Below are 24,716 nucleotides of genomic sequence, written 5' to 3'. Positions count from 1 at the left end.
CTCATGGAAGTTTCCATGAAGAAACTGTAGTCCAAATAATTCGACTCCTCTGAGGTACTACAGCTGTCAAGCATCCGAATTCTGCTCTTTTCCATTGTGTCACCACTTAGAAAGAGGCACCCAGGATTCCTGACATCTGGCAAATTCAACAACCCTGACCTAACAGAAACTGAGTATTTATTATGAGGAAGGCATGATGTGAATGGCTCTGTTGCTTTTAGCATCCAACCTTTATGAGTGGGGGTAGGGTTGGCAGGGAGAGACACAGGGTATGGCACTGGAATCCATATAGGGCAGTGTAGGTGGCGGTGGGAGTAGATGGCCTGACAGAGTCACAGAAGCAGAGGGCCTGGCCACTGCAGTCTCCAGAGCCTGTGCAGTATTTGCAGCTGAGGGCCAAGGAGCAGTGAGATGTCCCAGGAACAGGAATTCTGGAGCAACATGCATCCCAGGCCATGGGTAGTTGGAAAACCCTCACAGGGGTTATTACTTATTTTTCTTGTGTGGTCAAGCCCTAACCACATGAGGTCAGGTTCCCAGGTAGGACTCGCAGGGGCAAGGTATACCTGCTCCCTTACCCCTGGGGCTCCCGTCCCCAGGGCAGAGAAATCAGAAGCCAGGCAAAACCTTGTTAACCCTTTGTGAACAGAGAGAGCAAAAGTAGTGCCAAGGTGCCACTTCTCCTCCGATTCCTCCCCTTGACCGTAAACTCCCCACTTTGGCAGAGCTCTGGGTGAAATGTATAGTTACATTTCTTTCCCATGGATGTACTTCCTATACCCATTTATAATTCACTCCCAATCAAGTCAAGAGGCGAATGTTTATATAACATGTAATTTTATATGGAGATGTTCTCAGGGGTGATCCAGACTTGATCAAGATTCCCAGTCAAAGGTCTGACTCATCGTTATACGCAATCATCTGTTTTATTTCAAAACATGTCTACACTGCATTGAGCATCAACACAGATGTGACCAAGAAACCCACAGTCCTGTCCCAGCAGGTGATGGGTCCAGTGTATGACTTGGGGTTGACTATTATTTTTCACAGTGAGAGAAAAAAAGAGAGGATAGGTAAGATGAAACGAACATTATTCCCAACTCCTGTTCAGGATTCTGAGTGATGATACAGAGGATATTTAAGAGATTCGTAAAGTTCTTCCAAAGACCCTTCTCCCCATCAGTTGATGTTCAAATATGGAACCTGGGCTGGTGGACCAGCTGGACTTGAGCGACACTAGAGCACACTGTTTAAAATTACATCCACACATTACTGCAAAAGATAGAGGAACAGGCCATGCCAAAGTAGACTGATAGTTTACTTTTTCCTGTTTTATGAACCCGTACAAGTTTAGAGGCTATCAGAACTGTACAACCACAACTGTGATATAGCATCTGCTCAGTACAAAAATTTTTTGTGTAGGAGAAAGAATTCAGTTCACCTACAGGGAGAAATGTCCTGAGTTGGATGGTACCAATACAGAACTGTCAATTGTGACCCCACAGAAATATGTGGGATCTCATGAAGACCAGAAATATCTTTCATTTTAAAATAAAGTCTCTAAATCCGGCTGCTTTTTAAAAATCAGTATTCCTATATCTTTCTTCCGAGGCAGAAAGTAAATGTTAGGAAACTGGCAGGTTCTCTTTCTCAGAGGCACACATAGGGTTTGGGGATCACTGTGGTTCTTGGTTCCTGGAACACTTGAGCCTCTGGCACCATTGGGCCTTCAGCAACCTCCTCGGCATCCAGGGCTGAGATTCTCATATTCCAGAGCAAAGTCGCCAATCTGGAGGACTTGTGTCATGGGGAAGAGAGAAGGTCACCCCTTTAGCTCTGGATCCCCATCATCTGAGGGAAGTGGAAGGGGGCAGGAAGAAGCAAACCTCTGTTTCATAAAGTCATCATTGGAGCAGGCAGCCGAGCACACTGAGACCTTGTCGGTGCCCTTGTTGTGAGACACAAAATGCCTTCCCCAAAGTACAGACTTCTGTTTATCATATAAAATAGATACCTTTGAAATGATTTACCCAGACCAGTGAAAGGCAGTTGCTCATTACATATTATGCAAGTTTAGATTTTCTACTTGATTATTCACACCAAATCAGGCTTTAAAAACAGACCCAATCAGACTGGAATTCATACATTTCAACAGATCAGAAACCGCAAAATGCTTATGCCACTTACTGACATAGCTTTACACCCAAGGACACCATTGGTATAAATATTTCCAAATTCCTTTGCATTTTAACAAAAAGAGAGAACAATCAGAACAAAGACGTGATTTCAGTTTCTAACATTGATTGAATTATACTGTCTACCTTGGTTATACATCAGATGACATAGTTTTGCTCCGTTTTCTATGCATTTTGTCTTTTAAATCATCTTATACAAAATTTATATTAAAACAATTTTCCTTTTCAAAAGACAAACGCTTAGAGAAGCAAGTCTTATGAATACTCTTTCCTTCCGTTACTTTTGTCAAGTGGAGGAATCACCGTGGATTTTGAGTGCAGTGGTCAAGCATTTCCACGGGCCATCTTCTCCACACGCTCAGGCATGAGGGGGAAATCGGAAACTCTCTTTTTTAAAACATATTGGCAGGAGGGCACAATTCTTCAGCTCTTTAGGGCCTGGGAAAACAAAGAGAAAAGTGACGGTCACTTCTTTTACTGGCACTGTGACTAGTAATCCCGTAAGTCATTGTTCCTTTGTCTACGTCTTCCAGTTCTGGATTATGGGGCTCTTCTCTCCCTGCTCATCCCTCCTCCAGGCCTGGTCCTCACACCCAGGGTCAGATTCCTGGGCATTTCCAGACACATAACTCTGCAACTGTATTGCTAATTGTGTCCCTCGACCCCCCAGTTGTATAGCATTTATCCTTCCCCACCCAGTCATATATTATCTTCCCAGCAAATGGGTTTTCATTCAAGTTCACTTAGTTGGAAAATTAAGACAAGAGGTCAAATCTGGTGAGATCTCAATGGAAGTCAACTAAAGAGCCATCTGTGGCACTTTCTTGGAAATTTATAAGGCCCCAAGTAGACACCTGTTCTTCTGGGGAAGCTTCAGATGTAGTGCTTACAGAGGTTGGTAGCTTCTGAACATGACCTTTATTTGGAGGTTTCTATTAGTTCAAAGGTTGGAAATGGCTGCCCTCATTTACCTATCACACGGGCCTAAGATATTTACTTACGAGTACCTTCCTGACATTTTCCGAACAAACACAGCGATGATTCCACCAGTGGATCCAATGGCTAGTAAGACCCCAACTATGATTCCAACCAGGGTCACTGTTGACAAGCCACCTGATTGAGAAGAAAAAAAAGCATAAGCCCCAGATAAGCAATACACCACCAATAAGCAATGCCACTGGCCCACTGTAGATAACAAATGATGTTCTATGTTGTTTCTCCTGTATTCGGTGGGAGTTGACTTAGGAAGGGAGAAATGTTGGGTTATTCTAATCTCATATTATGAATAGAAAGTTTTCTGGGTCTTAAGATCTCTCAAGCATACCACTCCTACTAGGTGGCTTCACTGTTAATTACTGGGTAGCATTTGTGTACACACAGCTACTAAATTAGCCCCTCTATTTTCATTCTTAGGAATGATAAATTGTGATATGACACCATTTTCCATAGCTGTCATTAAGTGAACAGACTCATTTGCAGTTTGCTTATTTTCAAATACAGGCTTTTCTCTCTTAAAAGAGGTTTGAAACCTGTTCTCAGAAGGTTTGTATTCTGCTCCCATTGACTACAATCCAGGAAAGAATGTAATTCATCACAAAGATTAAGTTCAAAGAAACCTTTTTTAAAACATAAGAATATTTTGGTACCAAAATCTAACCCACCTTTCTCAACAGTTGTTGGTTTTTTTCCATCTGCTTTCCCTATAAAGAGAGAGATGTAATGATATAGAATTATTAGGATTTAGTAACTATAATTTAACAACTGGCAGAAGATGAATTTACCCTAAATGGAAGGTAGCAAAACACAAGCAAAGAGGATAATTTCTTAAGTAAATTGGATCAGGGGATTTTTAAGCAAGCTCTGACATGATCTTGTTTCAAAACTATTATTATTGAATTTATGAATGCTTCTTCACACCTATGGGTCTGTAGTTCTTTTGTGGATGTTACTTTTTTTCTCACCCACTGTAGAGAGCAGTGTCAAGGAAACGGGCCCATAGAGACCTTAAACAAATAGTCAAAGATTTCAGAAGTTAGGGTAACAAAAGAATCTAAGCCCCTGGATTCTTGGTCCAATGTCAAGATCATGGAAAACTCGCCCATTGTGATGAGGTCTATTTTGAAGAAACATCATTCTGAGAGCAAAATGTTTTGGAAGTTGTGGTCAAGACTGTGATTTGCCTCATGATATCAACTTCCTAGCAAAATCCAGATCTTACAGGGCACATGATTTTAATGAGAATATGCCCTTTGTATTTATGGCACCATTATTGTAGGATTTCTATCTGCAGCTAAACTTAATCCAATAGTTACAATGTGAATATTCTCATTTACCAAGCATGTGAAGTTGTTTAATTATGAATACCTTCCTGTAAGTAATAAAACTGTGAGTTTCTTTCAGGTAATTTTACACAATTTCTATTGAAAAATAAAGGCCTTTTGTTTTGTTTCTCCCATCAACTTCTTTGCATACTGAGTCCTTCACTCCTCTGGGTGGTAGGTGTTTATGAAGAAGTCAAGAGGCCTTGATATAATGAGACAATGGAGAGAAGTGATGCAATCAGGCCCTTCCCTAGAAACTTCGTTCACAATTTGCAACATACCACAGATATCCAATAGCTTTCCTAATCAAAGGTGACACCAGCCAACGATCAGCTATACGATGCTTTCTTTTTCTAATGGTTGAGTTGGAAAGAAGTCATCCACTCTGTACCAAATCCATCTTCAAAGAGAAGACATCTTTTCAAGATGGCCCCAGGGTTTGGGTCCTTGAACCCAGCTCTCCCTGCATGAGCTGAACTCACAGCTCTCCAGCGTTTACGTGGAGCTCAAGCTGATCACGCCAACCCAGTTGGGAGACTGGGAGATTGCTGGTTTTGAAGCCTGCCCAGGACAAAGGTGTCATCAAATCGACTCCCTAAATGTTATACCTGGCTGCCAACTACCAGTAGAGACAGGTCATGTGTTTTGCTTATCATGTCTTAACATGGTGGCTGCATACTGGGCTCATAACATAACAATCACCATCAAAGACATCATCTGTCAGAAAATACATTACCGAAAATAAAGTTTGTGAAGATTCATTACTAAATTAGAGTTTACGAGTCTTGTACTCCCTAGCTCCCTCCCTGTTATACTGACTGTGATCATGCAAGTGTGTCATACGTATGAACATCATCAAACTTGGGTGTGTCATGGGAAAGACATCTGCTGCCCTAATAAAATGACCTCTTAAAAAGCAAATTGTTTATAATCACACTTTAACTCACATGTGAAAATTTCTTGGAACGCTGATGCATGAAGTGGGAATGTGCCATAATCACAGTTTTTGTGAAAGGGTGGGGTAGGGGACAGGACAAGAGAGTAACCATGAGTATTTTCCAGTTAATTGAGAATTTTTATTTTTTAAGGAATAGGAGATATCTCCTGGTATGCTATAAAAACTAGTTAACTTGTAATGCTCTATTTTCTGCTGCTCATTAGCTGTGAACTCTTGTTACAAATGATCAATGCTTCTCCAAAATTTTGAAATGCTTTCCAATGACCAATTATCAATATACTAACGATTCTTTCCTTGCTTAGCCCTATTTGGTTCTCTCTGGTATTTAATGTTAACCGTTTCTTTAGCATCTTGGAGTAACCGTAGGCTTTATTTTCAAAGCATGTTATAAAACTTTTTTTATCTTTGTGGTAAAATACAGAACATAAACTTTACTAGCTTCACCATTTTCTTTTCTTTCTTTTTTTTTTCTTCTTTTTTTTTTTTTGTGGTACGCGGGCCTCTCACTGTTGTGGTCTCTCCCGTTGTGGAGCACAGGTTCTGGACGCGCAGGCTCAGCGGCCATGGCTCACGGGCCCAGCCGCTCCACGGCATGTGGGATCCTCCCGGACTGGGGCACGAACCCATGTCCCCTGCATCGGCAGGCGGACTCCCAACCACTGCGCCACCAGGGAAGCCCTATCTTCACCATTTTTAAGTGTACTGTTTGATGGTATTAAATACATTCACACTGTTGTGCAAACATCACCACCATCCATCTCCAGAACTCCTTTTCATCTTGCAAAACTGACACTGTACCGATTCCCCACTCCCTCCTCCCCCCAGCCCTGGCAACAACCATTCTACTTTCTGTCTCTATGATTTTGACTACTCTATGTATCTCATCTAAGTGGAATCATACAGTGTTTGTCTTTTGGTGACTGGCTTATTCCATTTAACCCTCAAGGTTCATCTATGTTGTAGCATGTGTGAGAATTTTCTTCCTTTTAAAGGCTGAATAATACTCCATTGTATGTATATGACACATTTTGTTTATCCAGTCATCTGTCCATGGATAATGGGGTTGCTTCCATGTTTTAGCTACTGTGTCTACTGCTGTTATGAACATGTGTGTACAAATATAATGCATTCAAAAAATCTTCAGAAGCGCTACAGAGTTTTTAAAACCAGATTGGCGGTTGGGTCTGGAAATGCATATTAAACAGTAAGGAATAACTTTCTAGGTGTTCAGCTGTGCAGCTGGTTTCAGGAACCACGGCTTTAGGGAAGGTCCTTATGTTTGCTTTCATTTAAAGATGAAAACACCTAAGTATATAAAATGATTATAGAAAATTGCTTGAGTTAGCAAGCACTCACTGCAGTTATTAGAGGATTAGTTCCTTTTCTCTTCCACTCCTATCTACTATAAAATAAGGTATATTTTTAAAATATCCCAAACAACTGAATTTCTCTTAAGAAAGTTTTGGAAATAGGAGGCTCTTTCCCTTGCTAAGTTGTAATGGCAATGATCTTTCCTCATGCTCATTAGTGATGGTCTAAACCTCATAATAATGACAAAGGCTCAAAGTTGTCCTAAGGAGTTTCACCTCAAGGAGTCCCATTCACTTTGCTGCAGGTACCAACTGTGAATCACAAGCACAACCCCAAATCCTGGTAAGACTGGTTTAGAGTATATTCTTGCTTCACGTGTACAGACATGAACTCAGTGTAAGATGGTAAATGTTAGCATAGAATCTACTAAGATTTACATAGGTTGGCTAAGCTTTATGCTTTTAGGTGTCAACACAAAGTTCTTAGTGTGGCATTATATCAGGTTAGGGTCAGCAATATGACACCAGCAGCTACCTAACTTGCCCTTGTGGAGGCATTATCACTGGTTGTCATTTAAGGTTAGAAAGCTGTGTTCAGCAACCCAATAAATACAAATTCTGAACCTACCACAGAAAGCTTGGTTCAAAATTAGTGCTTGCATTCCAATATGTGCCCTATTGATTATTATATTTGTTCCTGGATTTTTTGGAATACACTGATTATGCAGAAGAAGATCAACCCCTACTGGGGTGTCTGGTTTTCTTACCTGGGGACTGACTAGTTGCCACATTCAGGGTTGTGGTGCTCTGGCTTTGTCCTTGGGAGTGGACTGTGCTTTCCGCAGTTGGCAGGTCCTCTTTGTGACCCTCTGTTATGCTCTTTGCTCTTGTCGGCATCTATTGGAGATGTAAATGAGGCAAAACAGAAATAAAACCTAATGCTTTATACTCTGCCTTATAACAGAAATGGATTTAAGGTGGCATAAATGTATAAGCTATATGATGACCTAAATTTAAAGTGGAAACAAGAAAACAAACATAAAGAAAAAACAAGAATGGGGATAGGAATAAAATCCTGAAATAAATGCCAAATGTTTAGCACGCTGACTTCCGAAGGTCTAAACTCTTCAGAAAATACTGGGGCACGAGGCATTAATTCTTTCTCTTCCTTGAACTTGAATGGCACTTTTCCCCTGTAACATTTATTTGGCACATACTATGTTGTATTATTTTTAATGCCCTTCCTCCCCCAATTAGAGTGATAGTTAGCCTTTACTAAGAGCTTACTATTTGCCAGGCCCTCTAAATACCTTCTCAAATACACCACAGAAAACCCCTAAGTAAATTCTATTATTAACCCTATAGTATGAATCAGGCTTAGAGAGATCAGATAATATGCCCAAGCTCACAGAGCTAACAAGCAACAGAACAAGACTTGGAAATGGTTCTGTTGACTCCAAAGTTCATGCCAATGTAGCATTCAACAAACATGCTAGTGAGCACAGGCAACAAAAACAAACACAGATCACTGGGACCACATCAAACTTTAAAATTCTGTGCATCAAAGGACACAGTCAACAGAGTGAAAAGGCAACCTATGGAATGGGAGGAAATATTTGCAAACCATATACTTTAATATCTGATTAAAGTATATAGAACTCCTACAACTCAATAACAAAAAAGTCAAATAACTTGATTTAAAAAATGGGCAAAAGGCACAGCATGCAGGATCTAAGTTCCCTGACCAGGGATCAAACCCATGCCCCCTGCAGTGGGAACACAGATCCTAACCACTGGACCACCAGGGAGTTCCCTGGGCAAAAGGACTTGAGTAGACAAATCTCCAAATATGGTACGCAACGGCCAAAAAACATACAAAAGATGCTTAATATCACTAATCATCAGAGAAAAGCAAATCAAAACCACAATGAGATTATTGCCTCACACCTGTTAGGATGGCTACTATCAAAAGAACAGAAAATAACATGTTGGCAAGGATGTGGAGAAACTGGAACCATTGTGCATTGTTGGTAGAATGGTTGCAATCACTACAGAAAATAGAAGGGAGGTCCTTAGAAAAATTAAAAATAGAACTACCATATGATCCAGCAATCCCACTTTTGGATGTACACCCAAAAGAATTAAAAGCAGGGTCTGGAAGAGATATTTGCACAACCATGTTCATAGCAGCACTATTCACGATAGCCCAGAGTTAGAAGCAATCCAAACAGATGAAGAAAATGTGGTACATACAATGGAATATTATTCAACCTCAAAAGGAAAAAAATTCTTACACATGCTACAATATGGATGAACACTGGGGACATTATGTTCAAGCATACTGAAATAAGCCAGTCACAAAATATCATTGCATGTGACCACATACATATAATAAGTAACCTTGCATGTCATCACATACATATAATAAATATCCCTGCATGTGATCACTCACCAGAGCTGTCGAGCCAGCAGACTCATGGGGCTCTCCACTGGCACCTGGGGTCGCCATGTGATCTTCCCCACCCAGGGTCGCGTTGTGATTTGCCACACCTGTAGTCATGTTATCTTCTGGCCGGACTGTGCTGACTGAAAAGGAAAGACGGAGTCAGACCTTAACGTGGAAATCGTGTGGGCAGACCTAACTGGCCAGCTTCAGTCAGATTATTTTCTTTTCATTTCTTTTGGGTATTTTTTTCTTTTTAGAGGGGTTGTCATTCTGGCTTAACACAAACCATTCTACATACATACAACTGCCTGGTTATCTCCATTGTAAAAGAAAGGAAGATGGGAATATAAAAAGGTGAAGCAGGCAGCCCCTCCCTGGTATCCCACTGAGGTATGCTGGATGGGGGGTGTACACTTTGCCTTTTCAGTAATGAACCTGACTCTTCCTGGTGCCATTTCATACAATGAATTAATGCATTCGGGTCAATAGAATATCGTTTAGACCTAGAAGAATAACCTGGAAAGATGTCTAAAAATGCTAATTAGCAGGCTCTATCCCAAACCTACTGAATCAGAATGTCCAAAAGCAGGGCCTCCTTCTCTGTAAAATCAATCTCACTCTCCATTTAATTTTGAGACTGCTGTCTGCTTGAATGATTAGAGTCACTGGCTCTGACCACAGACCTCATAGACGACACAGAGTTCAACCTCTTCTTTTACGGTTGGGGTTATCGCCTATGGGGGAGATCAGTAATATACTTAAGGATGCCGAGATAACCAATAGAACTTTTAGTGCGTCCAGAGCTATACTAAAGAGAGACCTCACAGCCCCTGGCCCTGGCTTTTCTGCATTACCACTAGATGAATGATCCTGTGTGCCAATGAGAAAGGTTTTCAGAGGAGGAGGGGATGGAGGTGGGTGGGAGGAGGGTGGATGGGAGGAGGGTGGATGGGAGGAGGGTGGGATTGCAGGTTGAATTCCAGGACTTGGGAGAGAACTAGAAGTGGCCTCTTCTTTTTTTTTTTTTTTTTTTTTTTTTTTTCTTTTTGCGGTATGCGGGCCTCTCACTGTTGAGGCCTCTCCCGTTGCGGAGCACAGGCTCCGGACGCGCAGGCCCAGCGGCCATGGCTCACGGGCCCAGCCGCTCCGCGGCATATGGGATCCTCCCAGACCGGGGCACGAACCCGCATCCCCTGCATCGGCAGGCGGACTCTCAACCACTGCGCCACCAGGGAGGCCCAGAAGTGGCCTCTTCTTCACCCTCTACCGCAATGATCGGAGCTAATCCTGACCGAGTAGGAGCACCATCTCAACTCATCAAATAACCCTTTTCACAAGTTAAAACAAATCTGACTCGTTGGTCATGGGTTCCCTCTCCAGACTCAGAGTGGCTCTGGAAGAAACTCCATGACTAAATGCAGTTGCAAAATAAGTGAGCACACACAGCCCAGGAGCAAGAGCGAGGGGCTGCTTGGAGACTTATGTGCTTAATTGAAGGGCAGATATTCATATCTAGACAGCGCCTAAGTGAGCAATCTGGCCCTTGCCTTAAGATTCCTTATTTTTCCCATGCTTAGATAGCTCAGCCAAAGTCACAGCTAATAAATATTTGATCACAGCTTTTTTGCTGATGCATAGAGGAAGGAAACCTCTAGAGTAAATTCTCCTGTTCCATGAGCCTTCTTTTTGTACTGAGGGTCCTAATCCAATGCTGCCAATCGACATTCTGGATGAGCCTCCCAAGCATATGCATTTATTTTTCATCTGGGGTGGGGGGAAAGGCTTTCACTAGTTAGCAATAACTGAATACCTCAGTGCCTGCAAATGGATTGCCTCCCTTTTTGGCTGGTTGCTGGGGGCTCCTGCTAAGGATTTATGACCATGATCTCAGCAAATGTTGAATGTACTTTTTTGTGTGTGGCTGCGTTGGGTCTTCTTTGCTGCGCTCGGGCTTTCTCTAGTTGTGGGGGGTGGTGGATTCTCTTGTGGAGCATGAGCTCTAGGTGCACGGGCTTCAGTAGTTGTGGCATGCGGGCTCAGTAGTTGTGGCATGCGGGCTCAGTAGTTGTGGCACATGGGCTTCAGTAGTTGTGGCTCGCGGGCTCAGTAGTTGTGGCACACGGGCTCAGTAGTTGTGGCTCACGGGCTCAGTAGTTGTGGCATACAGGCTTAGTTGCTCCGCGGCATGTGGGATCTTCCCGGACCAGGGCTCAAACCCATGTCCCCTGTATTGGCAGGTGGATTTTTTTGTGTGTGTGGTACGCGGGCCTCTCACTGTTGTGGCCTCTCCCGTTGCGGAGCACAGGCTCCGGCCACGCAGGCTCAGCGGCCATGGCTCACGGGCCTAGCCGCTCTGCGGCATGTGGGATGTTCCCGGACCAGGGCAAGAACCCGTGTCCCCTGCATCGGCAGGTGGATTCTTAACCACTGTGCCACCAGGGAAGTCCCAAATGTTGAATGTAGTTATCAAGCTCAAGGGGGACTATCCCTTTGCTAGGCAAGCAGTCTTTATTTAAAAACTAAGCATCCTATTTTCTTTTCTTCCACTCCTGGTTTGAACTCAGTTAACAGATCATCCACTTAAAAAATGTTTTCTGGAGTGTTCAGCAAAATCACTTACTATATGGCATCCTCTAACTTTAAAAAACAAAATAAAGCCACCCTTGCTTTAAACAAATTAAGTACTGAATGAAGTTAGTTTGAATTCTTTCATAGAATGTTCAGTTCATTGAAAGCGTAACTTGATAAAAATTCCTTCTTGTTCTTTTCTACTCTTGGCCCACAGACCCAAGGACTAAAATTGCTCTGAATAGACAAAGGACATTTTATGAATGACACTCATGATTAAGAGGCATTTCTTTTGTCTCACTGCCCTGGCGTTCTTTTTGCTCCATGGGAAAGTTGATCTTTAACAAGAGATGCTCAATTCTCCCTCTCATTATTTCGGCTGAAGGCTTTCCTGGGTGAAGGGTTCCTACGAGCCCAGCTGCTGAGTTTCCAGCCAGCATTTGACATCCTTTTCTCTTGAATGGTGAAATTCAAATCATGTATTGATGCCTTCACTCCCCAATCCTTTTTTTCTTCCTAAGACACGTGTGTGCACAGGCAACACGCAAAACCGTTTATATAAGTGCAGCGATGAACCTACAATAACAGAGTCTGTTCTGGAGCGGTGTCCCCTTATGCTCACATGAACACCTTTTTCCTGCCACACCCAGCCTCCTCCAGCCTGCCGGTCAGAACCAATGGAAGTTTCCAAATACGGCTGTAAGGCATCCATTTGCTTTGGAATTTGTGTGTATGTATTATTCTTTAAAAAGGCACTACCTCTAAGAAGATGATGTGATAATTTGATTAGATCTTAAGGTTTCTAAGTTTGAGAACAAATGAGCACTGAAGAGATGCTTATTGGGATAAAAGTGTTAATTATGAATCATTTTTATCTTAGCATTAAACTCTAATAGCTCCAAAGAAATTATTCTAGTTTCCATACATTTATGGGATAGCATTTCTTTTAAAATATTTTAGAATTTGGATGGAACATTAAATCACACTGTTACTATGATTGTCTTGCAACAGTCCCAAATTCTTAATTAAAAGCCTTTGTGGAAAAAAAAAAAAAGCCTTTGTGTAAGTGTTTTCAGTTTTGTTGTTTTATTTGCACTTCTCTGATTTGTGCTGGTGAGTTGTTCCATCTGTTTGCTGGCCGATAGGAGTGTCTTCTCTTGTGACCATTTTTCTCTTATGGTATTCACCTTTTTTTTATAATTGTTAAGTGCTCTTTATGCCTTAAGAATGTATTCTTTGGAATAGATGCTACAATCTGTTTTTTTTTTTTTTTTTTTACTAATTGGCATGTCTCTTTTGTAAGTGGCAAGGTCTATCACTAGTCAAACTTATTAAGCTTGTTTTGTCCCTCTGATGTCATACTTACAAACCCTTCCTCAACATTATGTAAATATTCATCTATATTTTCTTTTTTTCTTTTTTTTTTTTTTTTTGCGATACATGGGCCTCTCACTGTCGTGGCCTCTCCCGTTGCGGAGCACAGGCTCCGGATGTGCAGGCTCAGCGGCCATGGCTCACGGGCTCAGCCGCTCCGCGGCATGTGGGATCTTCCCGGACCAGGGCACGAACCCGTGTCCCCTGCATCGGCAGGCAGACTCCCAACCACTGCGCCACCAGGGAAGCCCCATCTATATTTTCCTTAAGGTTCTTTCTATTTGTCTTGTGTTCACCTCAAAGCATAATGTAAAATGGGAACATAAATTTGATTTTCCCCCAAGGATTAAACTGTCATTTCAATAACTCCTCTTTTCCTCTCTGCTTCAAAACTAGCTCTCATTGAGACAAATAGTTTCTTCCAAATACTGTGTCATGGTATTGGGAGAAACCTTTAGCAAAAGGACCAGCCTAAATGGCCTGGGCACTGCCGTCTGCCCCCATGCCCCCTACATTCTACCCTCTGTCTGCAGACTCCTTCCAGAACTGATTCCTAAATCTGTGTTCCCCTCGCCATCATCTCCCTCTTCCTCTTCACACCAGCTGACGGCTGCTGAGCTAATTCTGTGCCAGGGATGTAGTTAGAATAAAACAGGGTGCAGAGAGCAAGCAAGGAGAGGGCGCCACACTCGAACACAAGTGCACTGAGATCTTTCTGAGTCATAGGTTCTGCTGAGGGCAGGAGGAACAGCATTACAACACACCCTCTCTCCCATTTGTTCAGCAATGTAGGGTTTACACAACATCTTCAGGCTGACTTTATATCACAAGGTGGGTTGCACTGGCATTTTTGTCCCCATTGATCAGATGAGGAAGGTGAGGTTGACAGAGGCCCTCCTGGACCAAACCTTAGTGAGGCTCCTCTGAGCCCTCTTCTCAATGAGACCATGGCCTTGGGCTTCCATGTCCATCATTGCAGAGTCCAGTTTCAGCAAGAACCCTGCTAAGTCAGGTTAGAGACAATCTCTCGACCCCTCGATATGTGATCAAGTTCCCCATCTCCCACCTTTGATGTCTAAGTCCCTGGACTGCCTTTAGCAAGAATCCTGTTAGGCCAGTTTAGCAAGACTCCCCCTACCCTTGAGGTCTCTTCTTCATCATTTTCCATCCACTGCCCCTCACTCTGCTCCTTGGCTACAAATCCCCAGCTGTCCTTATTGTATTTGAAGTTGAGCCCATCTCTCTCCCCTATGGCAATAGTCTTGAATAAAGTTTTCCAACTGTTTGAACAAGTGCCAAAATAACTTTCTTTAACAAGGTCACAAGTTAAACGATTTGCCAAGTTGGCCTGGTCAGTGAGTGGATGCAAAGCCAAGTGTTTTGCCTGCTCATTGGCCCCCAAGATCCTTTTGTGCCTCTATGGCAGCTGTTGCCTGGAAAATGCCCACCCATCCCGGGTTCTGACATCCTTCCTCTTCACCCCCATCCTCATCCTCCCTTAAATTATAATCCTGTAAAGAAGATGTGGCACATATATACAATGGAATATTACTCAGCCATAAAAAGAAATGAAATTGAGTTATTTGTAGTGAGGTGGATGGACCTAGAGACTGTCATACAGAGTGAAGTAAGTCAGAAAGAGAAAAACAAATACCGTATGCTAACACATATATATGGAATCTAAAAAAAAAGGTTCTGAAGAACCTAGGGGCAGGACAGGAGTAAAGACGCAGATGTAGAGAATGGACTTGAGGACATGGGGAAGGGAGAGGGTAAGCTGGGACGAAGTGAGAGAGTGGCATGGACTTATATATACTACCAAATGTAAAATAGATAGCTAGTGGGAAGCAGCTGCATAGCACAGGGAGATCAGCTCAGTGCTTTGCGACCACCTAGAGGGGTGGGAGGGAGACGCAAGAGGGAGGGGATATGGGGATATATGTATATGTATATAGCTGATTCACTGTTATAAAGCAGAAACTAACACACCATTGTAAAGCAATTATACTCCAATAAAGATGCTTAAAAAAAAGATTAACATAAGATTACATTAACAATGAAAAATGTAAATTATGCACCCAAATAAATTGAATTACAGTATCCAATATCTTCATTAAAAAAATTATAATCCTGGTTGTCGGAAGCAGTTGATTCCTTGGGCATCTCACCTCCTCTTATGAAACCCCATCTGTTAGAATCCCCCAATCAAGTTATTTAGTGACGACAACCTCTATTTCCTCAAATGAGTCCCCTTCTCGGACTGAGCATCCAGAAGTGGCAGGTAAGAAGTCAGGTGTGATCTGCCTTACAAAGGCTGTATTTCTCAGAGCAGAGGTTCTCTTGCTTCTACAAACAAAGGCAGCAGCAACGATGGAGACTGGAGCTTTCCCGAGGTTCACCTCTATCTCCTTGAATATTTACTGCACACCTACTATATGCTGGGCCCCATTCTGGGCACTGGAGTCAGAGGCGTGAACCAGGTGAGGTCTCCACTCTCGTGGATTTGGGTACTGTTGTGGTGGAGTACGGGTGCTCACAACAAGCAGACAAACAGGGAAAATCTCAAGATAGTGCTCCTGCACACCCCCCCCTTCAGATCCCTGCTCACAGGGCACTTTCTCGGGAGGCCTTCCTGACCACCCATGGAAATCAGTACCCCCCTCCCCACACACTAATATTAGTGTGAATATTTGTATATTCACTGATCGACTGTCCCACTAGAACATAAGCTCAGTAAAGGCTGTTTCACCTCAATGTCCCCATTGCCTACGACACTGGCACAGGGGAGGCACTCAGTACATACTTGTTGAATGACTGAGTGATCTCCAGGTAGGTGAAGAGCTGGTCTAACTAACCCTGAAGCCCAGAATGAGCTTGGAGCACCACACACTCCAGAAACAGGGTGATCAGTGTGGCTGGATGGTAAGAAAATGAGACCGGGGAGGTGTGGAGGGCCAGTCTGGTGGAACTCTGTAAGGAAGGGGTCTTGATTTCAACTGGAGTAGAAAGGAAGCCAGGACATGCTCTGAGTGGGGGCAGGACCTAACCCCAGTCCCAGGAACCACTCTTAGTGCCATGGAATAGATGTGGGTGTCAGGTATGGTGCTGGGGTCAGACGGAAGCTGAGAGATCACTTAGACTGTTGTCCAGGCAGAAGCGGGTGGTGTTTGCACCGGGACAGAGCAGCGGGAAGGGAAAGAACTGGACGGGTAATGGCTGGAAAGCATCTGAAGTCATTACCCCAACAATCAGAAATCAGTATGAAACCTCAGCGGCGAGACTTCATTTTACCATTTGCTGCAGCCCTTGGATAACAACATTTATTTCATTTTTTTAAAGTCTTTTATTGAATTTGTTACAATTTTGCTTCTTTTTTTTTTTTTTTTTTTTTTTTTTTTGCGGTACGCAGGCCTCTCACTGCTGTGGCCTCTCCCATTGCAGAGCACAGGCTCTGGAAGCGCAGGCTCAGCGGCCATGGCTCACGGGCCCAGTCGCTCCGCGGCATGTGGGATCTTCCCTGACCGGGGCATGAACCCATGTCCCCTGCATCGGCAGGTGGACTCTCAACCACTGCGCCACCAGGGAAGCCCTTGCTTCTATTTTATGGGTTTTGGGGTTTGTTTTGGTTTTTTGGCCGTGAGGCATGCGGGATCTTTGCTCCCCGACCAGGGATTGAACCCTCACCCCCTGCATTAGAAGGCACAGTCCTAACCATTGGACCACCAGGGAAGTCCTGATAACATTTAGACTATGAATCGGTGAACTGAAAAAGTAGGATGTTCCCATATGATTCTGAGTCCTTTACTGGATTTCACCTTGTTTTATCAGGACAGCCACAGAAGTCTCCTACATAAGCTTAGGTAAAGAGCCTCCGCCCCATTTCCATCTCCACATAAGGAAGAAGTTCCCTGTGGTCCTCTTTCTGCTGACCTGAAGCTTCAGAATCCAACAGCTGGAGATTAAAGTGGGAAAGTTGATTTTAAAAGAAGTCAAGCGGGGCCTCCCTGGTGGCGCAGTGGTTGAGAGTCCGCCTGCCGATGCAGGGGATACGGGTTCGTGCCCCGGTCTGGGAGGATCCCATATGCCGCGGAGCGGCTGGGCCCGTGAGCCATGGCCGCTGGGCCTGCGCATCCGGAGCCTGTGCTCCGCAACGGGAGAGGCCACAACAGTGAGAGGCCCGCATATCGCAAAAAGAAAAAAAAAAAAAAAAAAAAAAAAATGAAGTCAAGCTGAGTTACCCCCAGGGTTTCAAAGAAAACCGGTGGTGTTAGCCAATAGATTAAGGCATCTTTCATGTTGTCTGGATTTTCTAGCATCTTGAGCTGCTCCAGCATCTAAATGCACAAATAACCCTTTGAAGATGGATGACTGCATGGCCTTGGAATGATTTTTGTGGCCATCGAGAAGTAGAATGCTCTTTTTCTTTTCCTGCAACATCTTAGGAAGTTCTGGATTTTCCCTGTAGGAGAAACTGTAAGCTAACGGACAAACAAATAATCCCAATTAAATTTGGGAGAATGTAATGCTTTTAGAGGGAGGTCAAAACATCTATTTAGAAAAAGCCAAACCAAAAATGCCTGCTTCTGTTTCTTTGCCCAGACACTGGCTTTTTTATACATTATTTTTCTATCATGTCTCAAAACTGTGCTCAGAAGCCTGAAAATAAACACACCCCAAACTGCAGAGGGGTGTCAACCTCCAACATTTTCCAACATTCTGCAGACCACCCACTGTGATCACTGAGATAGATCTTTGTACACTCTTTCACCTCCATTCAAGACATCCCCAATTTAGCTGTTCGATGGCACTCCTTTCGTTACCATGACGTGGGTTACTGCAGCCGGAAGAAAGGTGTTCGGACTTTGCTTTTATTTACCACATCTTTTGAGTGACCCCTCTGGTCCCATAGGCTGGCCCACATCCCGACTTGTACAGAAGCCTTTCTGTGGAATATTGAAAGCCATTTGCTGACCCAGACCCTCAACTCCTGGCAGACCCCGGGGTTGTGGGCAGTACAATCACTGATGTGGCCTGTGGGCTTCCCACCACCTCCACCCCTTCCAAGGATCCTGGTAAATGGCTCACTGGATCCCAATGTGGCCATGGAGAATCTAGGCAACTCCTAGAAGTCTGGCCACACCACTCAGTACCCCAGAGGGACACACGTGCTCTTAATTTTCCTCCAGGCAATACAGTACAGCCTCCAGCCCACAGAGTCCCCTATTCCCCATGCCTGGCACCATGGTTAAGTATTTAGCAGATGTTTGCTGAGTGACTGACTGAATGAGAACACGTACAGCCACGTAGGAGATTTCTTTTGAGTTATCCCTTACCTTACAATATTACTACCACTGTCCACCCTGCTTCACCCAAGAATTGTTGAAAGCCTTCCCCTGGTGACAGAGACAGCAGAGCTGAAAGCACGGCACTTCCCCATGAGGATGAGCGTTGCTGCTCTGCCGTTTGATTTTTTTTTTTTTTTTTTTTTTTTTTTTTTGCGGTACGCGGGCCTCTCACTGCTGCGGCCCCTCCCATTGCGGAGCACAGGCTCCAGACGCGCAGGCTCAGCGGCCACGGCTCACGGGCCCAGCCGCTCCACGGCATGTGGGATCTTCCCGGACTGGGGCATGAACCCATGTCCCCTGCATCGGCAGGTGGACTCTCAACCACTGCGCCACCAGGGAAGCCCTGCTGTTTGATTTTTAATGAGCAGCAGCCTGTCCACTCATTGCATCCGGTCCTGTCCGTCCGTGCAGGCTGAGGCTGAGACTGCCCGCTGTCGGCATCAGGGATGTGTGCCTCTCCCATAAAAATCAAGAGAAACGTGTCAAGCCTGCAGAGATCAGACAAGTGTCACTAGTTCCTCTAGAGAAATCAGAAGAAATGCTACCCATTAAGATTTGGAGCAGCGAACATCCCCTGGCTTCAGAGAAGGGGAGGTTATGCTCAATGCCCCAAGGGGCATTTTTCTTTGACCCCTCAGGGTCACCTCCCAAAGCTGAAGGCAGCGTTCTGAAAGTCTCTGCTGCTGGACATGGCAATAAAGAAAGGAGAGGGGCCAGAGATGGCCGGGGACTCCTGTTTCATTTCAGAAGCAAGGACTCACCACTCACTGGCAGGTGGAAGGTGCAGGACACGCAGTCCATAAGTCAGGTCTCCCAACCACATCCATTCTCTTCCCTTCGATGGGGGAAAAGGAATTGAGACCTAGTGTGTACCCTTCACAAATCTTCGCAATCAATCTCCATGACCATCCACGAGGTAGGTATTTTAATAATGGCGACTATTTTATAGGAGAATGTGCACAACGTCTGTGCCAAGCACTCTCTTTTGATCTTCACAAAAGCCTTGCAGACTAACATCATCCTCATTCTGTAAATGAGGATGGTGGAGCTGAGAGTAATCTACCCATGTAGCCAGCAAGGGGTTGATGCAGGGGTTACACATCAAGATCTGTCAGACCCCAAAGAAATCCCCAGCTCTAACCACTCCGTTACACAGCCTTTATGTGTACTGGTTACTTTTCCACAGCTCCCACTCATTCTCCTCCCCCACTCAGCTCCATCACTACCCACCCAAACCCTACCTACTCTTCGTGGCCCAGGGAAAACACCTCTTTCTTCAGCGCCCACCCGCACCCTCCCGAGGTGCCAGGAGAAAGTAATCTCCTCTAAATTAGTGTAGGGCTTGATAACACCACACTCACGACTTTCTCCCTACTAGCATTTATCAATTTATCAAACTTCTTTAGGGCAGCATTCCTTTCTGCTGTAAGTCTATGGCCCAGCCACTAGCATAGTCTCTGATAACTGAATGAATGAATGAATGAATGAATATTTACACTTTTCAGGACTCAGGAGAATGAATCAACTTACCGACTCACCCCAGCCTCAAAGAGGGCTCAGGACCCTTCAAATGCCAAAACTCGAGGCTGTTGGTTACAACCTCAACCAAGATTACTCAACCTGGGGAGAGGTTTCTCTCTTGACCAAGAGCGGAATGTTCTCAGTAAAAAGAGGAAATGAGTTCACAGCTTTGTGGACTGGAATCAACACCTCTGTAATAACTTTTCTGGAACCTGGCCGGGGTCGCAGTCCTGCACAAAGAGGCCATCTCCTAGGGTGGACCGCTTAGTACTTGAATAACCAAACAACTAAAGCGGGCTTTAGAAGTGCCGGCCTGGAGCACAGCATCTCAACGGGATGATGGGGTGTTTGGGAAACACTCACCATCTGCTCGGAAACTGAGCTTGTGATTCACGCGGGGCTGTCAGCTGAGCAGGCCCTGATTTTGCAACAGTGAAAAGAGAAGCCCCTTCGGCTCTGACCTCACCATCCACCCATGCACAGACATCCTCCACAGACAGACCAGCTGTGAGTCCAGGAGGATGAGGCCCTACAGGAATGCACAGTATGTAGCTGTGTTTCCACTATCTGCCCTTGGCCTTGAGCCTAAGCCTGTTTCTTCTGAGACTCCTTGCCATCTTTCTCCCTTGTTCCCATGAATGGGGAATTCAGGCAGCAAACTGTGTCCAGGGCTTATTTCTGATGCCATTTTAGTTGAGGTCTCCCCAGGTACCCATCAGATTCATCAGATTGGATGTCTTACTAGTACCTCAAACTCACTGTGTCTATAAGACAATGCATAACCTCCCGTTCCTTCTCATCGCATTGGTTCCTAATCTCTCACCCCTCCAATCTGATTTCTATCACCTGCCTTCTTGTCATTCCTGCCAAACAGACTGGGCCACTGTGTTTCTTCCCTCTTCCTCCTGCCAAAGTTTACTACGTACCAACCATTTGTTCTTTTAAGTGCTGAATAAGACGGGTCCTGCTCTCTTCTCTAAAGAGCAAGAGATGTACACAAATGATTAAAATACAGTGATAAGAGTAGCCAAAGCGATCTTGAAAAAGAACAAAGAGAAGGGCTCACACTTCCCAATTTCAGAACTTACTACAAAACTACAGTAATCAAGACCATGTGCCCGCACGCCAGCACCCGTGTTCTGCAACAAGAGAAGCCACCCAATGAGTAGCCTGCGCACCGCAACCAAGACCCAATGCAGCCAATTAATTAATTGATTGATTAATTAATTAAAAAACAAGTTGCCATCTGACTTACTGCCTGGTGAGGGCCAAATTTCTGGTTCATAATGTGGGTCTTCTGGTTCTGCAATTAAATGATGTAATGGGCATAAAAAAAAAGAAAGAAAGACCATGTGGTACCAGCATAAGGACAGATGTATAGATCAATGCAATAGAACTGAGAGTCCAGAAATAAACCCACACTTTTATGGGCAATTGATTTTGACAAGGGTACCAAGATAATTCAGTGGAAAGAACTGTCTTTTCAACAAAATGGTGCTGAAACCACTAGATATCTTCATGCAAAAGAATGGCGTCGGACCTCTATTTCACACCATGACTAATTCATTAAAAATTAATTTCAAATGACTCAAAGACCTCAGCGTAAGAGTTAAAATTATACAGCTGTTGGAAGAAAACATAAGAGTAAACCTTTGTGACCTTGGATTAGGCAATGGCTTCCTAGACAAGACACTAACAGTATAGACAACAAAAGAAAAAAATAGATAAATCGGACTTCATCAAAATTTTAAAAAATTTGTGCTTCAGTGGACGCTATCAAGAGATTGAAAAAGCTCACAGAATGGGAGGAATATTTGCAATTCATATGTCTGATAAAGGTCTAGTATCCAGAATACACACAGAATTCAACAATAAAAAATGACAACCCAATTTTAAAATGAGCAAAAGACACAAATAGATATTTCTCTAAAGAAGATATATAAATGGCCTTTAAGCACATGAAAAGAAGTGCAATGTCATTGGTCATTAGGGGAATGCAAATCAAAATTATAATGAGATACCACTCCATACACACCAGGATGGCTACTATTTAAAAAAAAAAAACACTCAACCAAATGGAAAATAACAAGTGTTGGCAAGGATGTGGAGAAATTGGAACCTTTCTGCATTGTTGGAGGAATGTAAAATGGTGCAGCTGCTTTGGAAAACAGTTTGGCAGTTCCTCAAAAAGTTAAACATAGAGTTACCATAAGACCTGGCAATTCTACTCCTAGGGACATACTTGAGAGAAATGAAAACATATGTCCACACAAAGACTTGTACATGAATGTTCATAGCAGCATTATTCATAACAGGCCCAAAAAGGAAACAACCCAAATGTCCATCAATGGGTGAATGGCTAAACAAAATGCAGTATAGCCATATCATAGAATATTATTCTGCCATAAAAAGGAATAAAATTCGGACTCATGCTACAACGTGGATGAACCTTGAAAACACCATGCTAAGTGAAAGCCAGACACAAAAGACCACATATTGTATGATGACATTTATAGGAAATACCTAAAATAGGCAAACCCATAAAGACAGAAAGCAGATTAGTGGTTGCTAGGGGGTGAGGGAGGGGGAAATGGGAGCAACTGCTAATGGTGTGGGGCTTTGGAGGAGGGGGTGATGAGAATATTCTAATAGTGACAGTCGTGATGGTTGTACAACTCTCTGAATATACTAAAAACCACTGGATTGTTTAATTTAAAGGGGTAATTTTATGTCATGAGAATTATATATCAATAAAAAATTTTAAAGCAGTGATGAGTGGTGTAAGAGGTGAATAAGAAGAAGTCAGAAAATGAGGAAAGAATAAGAAGAAATCTGGAGGTACTGAGCTACAAGCCTTGCTGGCTCTTATTCCCCCAAATCTGATCTCATTCCCCCTTCTTCTGTAACCACACTTAGCCTCTTTATCTCCTGACTCTCCCCCTCCCCCAGACTAGTCCCATAAACTAGATTCAATCCCATATGGTGTCCTCGCCATTAAGTTTTCTTTTGGCAATCACTATTCATGGCCCAATCTGCTCCCATTTGCCTATTGCCTACAGAAAAAGGTCTACCTCCAACTCAACATGGACTCAGCCTTCTCCCTGATTTCCAGCCCTCCCCAACTCATGACTCCATGACACCCATGACTCCAGCCAGCCTTCATGGCTTTTCCCAGCCCTGGGTGCCCACACCTTTTCCCACACAAACTCCAGGTTTTTCTAATTTCCACGCATTTTTTCAAGCAGTCTTTCTTGCCAGGATTGCCCTTCCCTGCCACCCTGCCCAACCAACTCCACCATTTTTCACAGCCAAGATCAAGTCCCATCTTCCCCACAAGGGTTTTTTCCAGCTCCTGAAGCCCACAAGAATCTCATCTCCAAACTAGCAGCAGGTAATGGTGTGTGCCACGCAGGACATGACTTTTGTGCTGCCTTGTCTGTATACACCACCCACACATCTGCCTTGCCTCTCTGTGTGAGCTGCAGCCCCACTGTATGATTCCATTCTAACTCTTAAAGTTCTTAATAATATGTGTGCTCTATAAATGTTTAAGAGAACAGGGATTATGTCCTTTAGTTAGGTACCCCAACGTCAGTCTAGTTCTTCAATCTGAATTATGTATCCAACAAATAACAAGTGGAGTTACTGCTGTAAAAGTTACTTGAAATCAACCTGCTGACATCTCTGAGTGTCCTTGGTGGCCACAACCCTAAGCATAGCTGGCTGTTGTGCTGAATGTTTAGGGGTGTGAGCTCTGGGGTTGAGCTGCCTGAAGTGAAGTCTCACCATTGCTATTTTCTAGCTCTGTGTCTGTGTGTAAGTTACTGAAGCTCTCTGAGACTCTTTACCCATCTGTAAAATACAAATAGTTCCTACCTTGTAGGTCTGTTGTGTGGATTAAATGAAATAGGGCTTGGAAGGTGCTTGATACTAAGCACTCAGTAACTGTTAGCTGTTATTATACACTTACTGCTATGAATACCACCCATCCAGAATCTAGTCCCTTTAGTTTTACAGATTCAGAAATTTAATCTTATTATAGGGTGATCTAGCTCAGATGAAACTGTTTCACCCTAGCCAAGCTCATAAGAGGGCAGGAAATCAAATAGCTTATTTAGAATGGGAAATAGTTTCCCAATGCTTTCTACCCATGTTTGCTATTCAAGGCGTGCCCTTCTCAAGAGTGAAATACCTGAAATGCTGTCTGGTGCAGATAGAACAAAGTCTGGGGTGAAGCAGTTGGGTGGAATACATTTCCAGACTGTGAAAGAACAGCGATCCCTAATTCACAGGAACACCTGGACTGAGATCAGAAGCCCTACAGCCACTAGATATGATATCTTGCATACTAGCTGTTAGCAAGGATAACGTTTGCCTTGCCTGACTCACAAAGAAGTTAGTAAGTAAATATTTGTTAAATAAATGCATTCCTTGGGCAAGGCAGGCTTCACGTCATCTAGTCCTTATTCCTTTCCCCTCCCTGTCTAGATTCTAGGCAAACAGACTCCCTTCTCCTCTGGGCAGGATACTATTCATTGGATCACAGCTTTGCTTATATTAGCTGAGTTCTACTCACCCAGATGGAGACAGTGTGATGAATTACAGGAAATACTTCGTTCTCATCAGTAATATGTTGACGCATCTTCTAGTGGCCCTTCCCTGCTTCCCACCTATATTC

General features: G+C 43.7%; 1 protein-coding gene across 1 annotated transcript in view; it reads right to left on the bottom strand.

Annotated features, from left to right (window-relative positions):
* Positions 1-907: 907 nt before the first annotated feature.
* PDPN (podoplanin) overlaps positions 908-24,716 on the bottom strand; it is a gene marked incomplete at its 5' end in the record, with an annotated part of 28,048 nt that continues 4,239 nt past the window's right edge. The window contains 5 exon segments of the mRNA XM_082613919.1: positions 908-2,633; positions 3,197-3,308; positions 3,857-3,895; positions 7,552-7,681; positions 9,237-9,370. Coding sequence (XP_082470045.1) covers positions 2,627-2,633; positions 3,197-3,308; positions 3,857-3,895; positions 7,552-7,681; positions 9,237-9,370 — 422 coding nt within the window. The 3' untranslated portion in view covers positions 908-2,626.

Source organism: Mesoplodon mirus (assembly GCF_964341445.2).
Source record: "Mesoplodon mirus genome assembly, chromosome: 3".
Classification (NCBI taxonomy): Eukaryota; Metazoa; Chordata; class Mammalia; order Artiodactyla; family Ziphiidae; genus Mesoplodon; species Mesoplodon mirus.
The sequence above is the reverse complement of the archived record's forward strand: the minus strand, read 5'-3'. Positions and strand labels throughout refer to the sequence as shown.